The sequence below is a fragment of the Geospiza fortis genome, unplaced genomic scaffold, assembly GCF_000277835.1.
Source record: "Geospiza fortis unplaced genomic scaffold, GeoFor_1.0 scaffold415, whole genome shotgun sequence".
Classification (NCBI taxonomy): Eukaryota; Metazoa; Chordata; class Aves; order Passeriformes; family Thraupidae; genus Geospiza; species Geospiza fortis.
Genome location: NW_005054672.1, coordinates 2,456 through 11,215, shown reverse-complemented (window position 1 = coordinate 11,215; position 8,760 = coordinate 2,456). Strand labels below are relative to the sequence as shown.

At 51.2% G+C, this 8,760-nt stretch overlaps 1 protein-coding gene across 1 annotated transcript; it reads left to right on the top strand.

The window, feature by feature from the left end:
* Nucleotides 1-744: 744 nt before the first annotated feature.
* On the top strand, nt 745-4,248 carry LOC102035547 (keratin, type I cytoskeletal 14-like). The gene is made up of 7 exons (XM_014311153.2): nt 745-1,453; nt 1,730-1,886; nt 2,393-2,554; nt 2,637-2,762; nt 2,851-3,071; nt 3,591-3,628; nt 3,968-4,248. The coding sequence occupies exons 2-7, from the start codon at nt 1,755-1,757 to the stop codon at nt 4,063-4,065; spliced, it is 777 nt and encodes a 258-aa protein (XP_014166628.2). The 5' UTR covers nt 745-1,453; nt 1,730-1,754; the 3' UTR covers nt 4,066-4,248.
* Nucleotides 4,249-8,760: the final 4,512 nt, after the last annotated feature.

Here is an 8,760-nt window from a genome sequence, read left to right as displayed (position 1 = left end):
GTAGGGAAAAAGATGGGGCAGGAAAGGAGTCAGATAGATTCAGGTTACCTGATGATCCTTGCTGCGACACTGTCACCTCCTGCCTTCCTTTTTACTACTTGTGCCCCATAACTGCTCCCTGTTAGGCTCCTGATAGAGCTCTCAGCAGGCAGGGACTTGTTATCTCCTGGCCCTGCTCACTGCTGAGTGATATGCAGATGGAGATGAATAGTCATTCTCACAAATATCCTACAAATCAGATTTCCACCCCCTATCCTTTGAGGAGGTAAAGGTAGAGGTTAAAATAGAAAGAAACTGTCCTATGGGATGTTGTTCTTTGGGAGTTGCAGACACAAGAGTTCAATCCAGGATTGGAACACAGTGGGCTATGGTAGGTGCTGAAATCAGGTGTGTGCCCTGCTGTAAAATGCAGCAGATGAAGTCATGGCAAAGGTAACTTCTTTATTTTTAGCAGCTCCCTGGATGATTTTAAACAAAAGTCTTTCAGCCAAAACACCAGAATCTGCCCATCCCTCCCTGGCCTGCCATTGCTTGCCCCCCCCAGCCCTTATCACTCATCCTGAGTGAGCTCAGGTTCACTGAGGGAATGAGGTGTGGGCGGTTGGGCAATGTCATACCCCGTCTGTAAGAATAAATTCCTGGGAAACGGGGCAGGGTCAGCCCCTGGGGGGAACTCACATTCCTAAAATTTCTTGGGCTTCACCCTGGGGGAAAGGGCTTGCTTTGATGCAGAAAGCTCCTCTGCAGATTCCAGCATGTCAGTGTACTCTGATGGAGCACAGAAACATCTGGAGGCAGGAGCTGTCTCTGGATTTGAGTGATGGGTTTCACAGAAACCTTCTGCTCCTGATCCAGGGGAAGGCAGATCCTTCCCTCCCTCTCCCCTGTCAGCTGGGAAATGACCACATCAATATTCCTGGATTATTCCTTGGATATCTCCTGAAGCAGGAGAATTTACAGCTCTTCATTAGCTCGTGGCTACAGAAATTCCTGCTCACTAAATGGCCAATCATTTTCATAATGTCAGAGCAAATACTTGCACCTCAGGTGTAATTATGAAAGCCAAATGAGGTAGGCACAAGGCACTCCTTCCTTCCTCAACCCTTTTTTCCTTCTTAGCTGGGCTGCTCCCATTCCCAAAGCCTGGAGTGCTGCCAGGGCTCACCAGGGCAGGGTGACATGCCCATGGCAGTGTTCCCAGGGGACTGAGCTTGTGCTGATGGGAGATGGAAATGAGCGCCCCATCTCCTTCTTTGCAGAGCCCACATGGAAGTCCAGCCCCATGGCCCAGCACTGCTCCAGTCCTTCTCTGGATGAGATCACTCAGTGTTTGAAATGACTTTTGAACTCTTTCACTTATCCCCCATCAGATTCTTTCTGCAACTGTTGAAAATGCCAACATCGTCCTGCAGATCGACAATGCCAGGCTGGCAGCAGATGACTTCCGAACCAAGTGAGTCCAACACCTCCAAGAGCTTTTGTGAAAAAGGGGGGAAATCCTGGCTGTTCAAGGTGCTTTTTATCTGCACCTGGGGTTGCTCCACTGGAGTGGGACATTTGGGAATAGTTCATCTCTTCCTGGGCACAGCGCTGCTATTTCTGCACTGTGAGAGCTGTGCACACACATTGAATTAAAGATTCTTGGGAAAAATACACTGAGCTGGGGAAGGAAAAGACAAGAAAAATGCTCTATCAGGTGGGTATATGCAGCTGTGTGTGTTGTCCCCAGGTTTGAGTCGGAGCAGGCTCTGCGCATGAGTGTTGAGGCCGACATCAACGGCCTGCGCCGCGTCCTGGATGAGCTGACCCTGTCCAGAGCTGACCTGGAGATGCAGATTGAGAACCTGAAGGAGGAGCTGGCTTATCTGAAGAAGAACCATGAGGAGGTGAGCACAGAGTCAGGCTCTAAAAAGGCCACCCCAGGCACTGAAATTTGAGTTCTGGTCCAGCCTTTAAGGCTGTGCTGGGTTCTGAACTGCTGGGCAGGAGGTGAGAAGTGCTGGTGAGGCAGCAGAGGGGATACACTCTGGGCAGCAGCACATCCTCCCTGGAGCCTGTGGAAATCCCATTCACCACTTGCCACGTCAGTAATACCCATTGTGGCTGTTAGAGGTTCATTAACAACCCTTACAGCTTCTGGCTGGGAAGGTCTGTTCCCTGAGAAATGAACCACCTACAGGCACTGCTTTATTCTCTGGAGAATTAACTCCAGTGGGGATTTCACAACAATTTGAATTATTTTATTTGTGGTCATGGAGCAAATACCCCAATTTGCTCCCTTTTGATCAGCTCCCAAATGCTCACTTTCCTGACGAGCTCTCTCTCAAGGGGAACATTTTATATGCTGGTTCTTGAATTGCATGATGATGATGAGCTTCTCTTTTCTTGTCAGGAAATGACTGCCCTGCGTGGGCAGGTGGGTGGGGAGATCAGCGTGGAGATGGACGCTGCTCCTGGCATTGACCTCACCAAGATCCTGGCGGATATGAGGGAGCAGTACGAGAGCCTGGCCGAGAAGAACCGCAGGGATGCTGAGCAGTGGTTCTTCAGCAAGGTGAGGAGCTGGGGCTGAGCAGTGAGCACAGGGCTGGGTTCATGGCTGCTGCCAGGGCTCTGAGGGCTTTGCCTCTCTGCAGACGGAAGAGCTGAACCGGGAGGGGGCCATCAACACGGAGCAGCTGCAGAGCGGCAAGACGGAGATCACGGAGCTGCGGCGCACGATCCAGAGCCTGGAGATCGACCTGCAGTCGCAGCTCAGCACGGTACCAGGGCTGGGCATGCAGGGAGGGGGATGCAGGGCTGTGCCCACCCTGGCCACCCCCTGAGCCCACCCCCGTGCCCATCCCGCAGAAAGCGGCGCTGGAGGGCACCCTGGCCGACACCGAGGCGCGCTACGGCACCCAGCTGGCCCAGCTGCAGATGCTGATCACGGGCGTGGAGGAGCAGCTGGCCGAGCTGCGCTGCGACATGGAGCGCCAGAACCACGAGTACAGGGTCCTGCTGGACGTCAAGTGCCGCCTGGAGCAGGAGATCGCCACGTACCGCCGGCTGCTGGAGGGAGAGGATGCCCAGTGCGTGAGGGGCTTTGCTGGGAGGGCTGTCGCTGTCGTGCTTTGTGAAAAATCCCTTTGCCAGGATTTATTTTCTGAGGTTTCTCAGCTTCCCAGGAGAAGAAGCAAAGGGTCATAGCAAAGGAAATAGAAAATGAACCACCTGCATCCCCTGGTGGGTTCTCTCAGCCCATTCCCTGACCCATGGCATGCAACAGGGTCTCTCTTCTCAGTCCCACCAGTCCACAACAGCCCAGTGGTTGTAACAGCCCTGCAGCATCCCTGGGTTCCAGCTGCCATCCCTCCATGTCTGTGTGATCCCGGGCAGGGAGCAGGTGCTGCACTGGTGTCTGAATTCCTGTGTCACACACCCATCCTTAACAGTTTCTTCCTTCAATTGGGACACTGGCAGTTCCCAGAAGCATTTGAATCATGTATTGGTACATAGTATAAAGGCAGGGTTTAAATAATGATCTCATCGTGGACATTACTCACTTTTTTCCTGTTTCTCACCTCCTTTTCCTTGTTCTCCTCCCATAGCATGTCTTCCCACTACATCTCGCAGCCTGTGAAAGAAGGTAAGAACAGGTCTTGGCTGAAGCTCTGATCATACACAGCTCTCATATCCTCACCCACCTTCTTAGCACAGACTCCTTTTACTTTTCTACTAAAGTTACTATTTGATTATATTTCCAAAATTTGAACTTATATACAAAATTTTACAATACAACAAATTTATTATATAAAAAAATATTACAAAATGCCAAAACGTGTCAGAAATTATCTGAACAGACTGAATCTGTACAATTTAGCAGTGGGTTTCTGATGTGATGATCGTAGTAACAAATCTCTAAGGTCTTTAAGACACTTCCTCCTTGCTGCCCTGGCAGTAACAGCTCCTTCTTTCCCCATTGCAGGACCAGTAACCACCCGCCAGATCCGCACCATCTTCGAGGAGGTCCAGGATGGGAAGGTGATCTCCTCGCGGGAGCAGATCACCCAGGCTGCCCACTGAGGCACTGCCTGTTTTGCTGCAAACCTTGCCCAGCACAGCAAAGCAGATCCCAGCTGACGTGTTCTTGCTATATGGATCATCAAAAGCACCTTCTCCCACCATCACCCCCCTCCTTACCCTCTCTCACCCTTCTCTCAGCTCTGTGCCATACACAGAAATCAAATAAAGCTTCTCTTTGCAGTCCTGCAAACCCAGGTCTGATCTCGATGCTCTTGGGCTGTCCCACTCCTGCAGCTGTGGGACAAAGCTGGGAGGAGCAACATTCTCCATCCTTGGTACCCTGATGGTGGGGCCTGCACACCCACACCCCTGTAACTCCTGAGACCTGGCAGCTTCAGGGGAGAGGGTGTGGGGGGAGTCTAGAAAGGAGCTGATCCCACAGGTGGTGGGAGGTGAAGCCTGTGAGAATCCCTGTGTTTCACAGATTGGACAAAGTGCTGCTCCCCTGCTGCAATGCCCAGCAAACAGCAGTGCTGAAGCTTTAACCCAGAGAGGCCAAGCAAGTGAACAAAGCCCAAGTGATGCAGACAGGACCCTGCAAATGCCACACCCCAGCTCTGCCCAAGCAGGTGCTCCTCATTCTGGATCCCAAACTTTGGGGTGAAATGGCCTGAAGCTGCAGGCAGGGCAGAGATCTGTCAGGAGGGCTGCTCTCCCTCCAGACAGGCAAGCTCAGCTCACTTTGGTTCCTGCTTCCAAGGGCGCCACTGAAGGGTGAAGCAAACAGTGATGGGAAGAGGAGGGTATGGTCTGTGCAAGAAAAAGGATTAAAATTCTTCTGGAAGTTCTTGTGGCACTCCCCGGCTGCCGGTGGCTGCTCCTGACACAGCAGTTCCCACTGCAGTCAGCCAGCCCAGCGTTCCTGGAAAGCCAGTCCAGACACATTCTTGGCTGCATTCTGACACATTTACTACTTTGTAAATCCTACTTCTAACTCAATGAAATGAATCAGAGCAGAGTGACTGAGGGAGAGTGAGAGCAGAGCTGGCCACACAGCTTTAAAACCCTTCTACAGAAATCTGTCTGGAATGTAGGAGGAGATAAGAGAGAATTCTTTATTTTCCCCCAAACATTGGAATGATGCCTGTAGTTCATCATCTGCCCTGCAGCCAGGCTGGCAGGGCTCCATGGTTTTGAGGCCCCCAACCCCCTGCCCTGCAGCTCTGCCCAGTGCCTGGGCTGTGCCTCCTCTGTCTCAAGCTACAGCAGGGAAGGTATAGGCTGGATATTAGGAAAAAATTTTCACTGAAAGAATCATAAAGTACTGGAATGCTCTTCCCAGGGAGGTGGTAGAATCACCATCTCTGGTTGTGTTTAAAAAAAGACTGGACATGGCACTGGGTGCTGTAGTCTAGGTGAGGTGTTAGGGCACAGGTTGGACTCGATGATCCCAGAGGTCTCTTCCAACCTCATGATTCTGGGATTCTGGGATTCTGGGATTCTGTCCCCTTGGAGCAGATCCCTGTGACCCTTGTGGGGCATTGGCTGCCCTGAGCATCCCCAGCATCCACTGGCCTGAGGAGACATGGTTTTGGTTTGAAGTTTAACGCTGATGATCAGTGAGCTCATCAGTGGGTTATGATAAAGGCTGCTGCACGTCCTTGTGGAGCATCATGGATGATCCACGGGTCAGCAGCAGCACAATTCCCAACCCTCCCACCCCGAGGCACTTCCAGCCCCAGCACCTCCATGGTCCTGCAGACTGTGCTCCCTCCACTCCCACAGCCTGAGGAGGGAGCCCAGAGCAGCCCAGGGACTCTCCCTGGGGGAATTCATGTCCCAGAGCTGGGTAAAGACAGGGTTAAATCACTCAAGATCAGATACCTGAGAAGGGTCGGGACAGACACAGCTTGCACAGCCACACCCCATTCCAGGTCACCTCTTAGGGACCCTGTTGTCCCCATGGGTGGTGCAGGGACCACCAACACCTCTTGCAGCCCCTCTGAGTCCCCTGCCATGCCTGTGCCCCTCTGGCTGTTGCAACACCCAGTGCAGGGATGCTGAGGTGCCTCACTGGAATTCACCCTTGCTTTGTATTTTCCTCTGGTAAAAGTCTTGGCACACCTGTGTTCCTATAGAAACAACAAATAACACTTTGCTAATGAAACCCCCTGCTTTAATTACTCCTGCACAGTGTGAGGGAGGTGTGGAAAACAGATGTCAATTTTCTCCTGCCTTGAGCATTAATAATTAGTCCTGACCTTAGGAAACCCCATGGAGGAGGGAGCTGCAGGGGTGGCTCATGCTGACAGGCAGCAGCAGCTTGAGGCAGGTTTCAGAAAGTGGGAATTTCATCCAGAAAGATGGTTTGACTTCTCAGGCAACACTGAATTCCTCTGACAGAAAAGACCACTTTAGAAACAGACATTAATACATGGTTTTCAGCTCATTTTAGGGAACTTTTTGATGATAATTTGATTCTGGAGCCAACTTTAAATACATATAAAAAGAGGGAAATGGTTTTATCCAGATAGAATCTGCATCTGCTGATATGTAATTTTGGAGCCAGAACTTCACCTCCATTTTCCCCCAAAGTCAGACCAATTGTATGTTTGAACACCATTGTGCTACCATGAAGCTCCTGTTATGCCGTAGGACTGGAATTCTGATTGTGAATAATATTAAAAATGGGCTCACAGTGTGCACGTGCTCAAGAAGAGAGGCAGGATCTGGTTTCACACTCAGCCTTTTACTTCAAAGGGTGTGATAGAAACAACATGCAGTCCTTGTGGTTGTGTTCAATGGGAGGTCACGGAAATAACGTCCTTGAGTGGTTAATGTACTTTTAAGTCTTAATTAATGCTCATGATTTTAATTGCTGCCCTGTGGCGTTACCAAAGTATCACAGATATTCTGGGAAAGGCCTGTTTTTATGGCATAGCAGATCAATGGCAAACAAAAGATGAAAGAAAAGGCAATTTCCCATAGAGGAAGAACCGTGAATCACCTGTGTGACACAGGGGACAGTGTGACACTGTGCCACTCTGAGGGGCTTTGCTCAGGGCAAGGCTGAGCGTTTGGACTCACACAGGGGCTCTGCACCGGTTTTGTCTCTGACATTCCCCTTTCCCCACATCACCGCAGCGATCAGAGAGGACAAACCGCGGCATTGCCCGGGCAGAGGTGAGGAAATGAAGATGGGGACAAAGCACATTCCTGGCAGCGCCACGTCCCGGCCGCCCCCGGCTGCTGCTGCACCTTTTCCATCCGCACCTGGGCAGGACGAGCAGCGAGTGGGCGTCCCCTGGCGCTGTGCCCAGCGCTCACACGACAGGAACACTCCAGGGGACAGAGACAGCCAGAGCCAGCTGATCCTCCAGCGACTCCGATCCTCCAGCTCTCCGAGCTGCACGGACTTGTCTCCATCCACCAGTGAAGATAGGGAACCTCCACAGCAGCCAATCCTGATATTCCAAGGACACATCCCACTCCTGTACCGTCTCCAGCTTTCTGCAGATGGAGGGGAGGGAGCTGTGCCCTTTGAGCTCCTCAGCAATGTACCTTTGTTCTTCCTTCCATACCCTTTCTCCCCTCCTTTGGCAAATGATCTAAGGAAGAACTTGGCTGTTGGGAAGGGGCTGTTGGGGCCTGTCTGCAGAGACAGCCCAACAATCCCTCGTGTGCACACATGAGCAATCCCTTCCCCTCCACACCCTGCAGGATGAGCCAGGCACACTCAGATTGGTGGGTTCTGCCTGTGCTGTGGGTCAGCAGGGCCTGGCCACACCACTGTGCTTGGTTCTGGAGCCTTTTTGCTCACCAGAGATGATCTCTGTCTCTCCTGAAGCTCCGTTTAGGTGGGAGCCGTAAACTCCAAACTCACAGTGAAGCTGTCCTGCCTGCTCACAACTGACAGAAAAACATCATAGAAAACATCACTGGCATCAGCTACTGAGCTGTGCTCCTGTCAGCTTTGTGTTCCTGCTCACAGGGCTTACACACCAGAAGCTTTTTCCTCATGTCCTTCATCTACTTTCTGCTATCCCACATTTTCCCCAGAGATCTCATAATTTCCAGCTAGCCTCCATACCCTGTCCTTTTGGGGTGGTTTGCTAACTTCACAAAGAAGACAACCCATCCTATCACCTTTCCACAGTCCCCCACTCTTGGGTGGTCTCTGAAGTGAAGACTCCAGTGAGCCCTGGAGCACAAATTCCCTTTTCATTGCTTTTTCACGACTGCTCATCCCTCTCCCTGCAGATAAAAGAGCGGACTTTTATTTCCAGGATGGGCAGCCAAGTTCCTTCCAGCACCATTGTACTCAGGGGCTTTGGAGGTGCATTCAGGGTCTCACAACACTGCTGTCCCTGCAGGTGTGTGTGTGCAGCCCAAGCAGGGACAGGAAACTGTAGCTAGGACAAAAAGCCACAGTAAAAGAGATGCTGAGCTATTCCCTCAAATCCTCCACCGCTCTGTTTCAAAGCTCACAGTGCACAGGGAATTAAACCATAGCCCTGAGCAAGGAGCCTCCTCCTTTTAATCACACCTGACAATTTACTTGGAAACGGAAGAAGCATAAAGATGCCATTTGTAAGAGAAAAAGCTTCAAGTACAATGTGACAAAAAGCGTGAATAGAACAAAGGCAAAAATGACGATTCTGGAAGTTGGCTCGGGTTTTATGAGTGATGGAAATCGTCGGGAATGCAAGGAAAAAAAAAAAAAAGGAGAAAAAAAAGTGTGGCAACGCCTCCTGG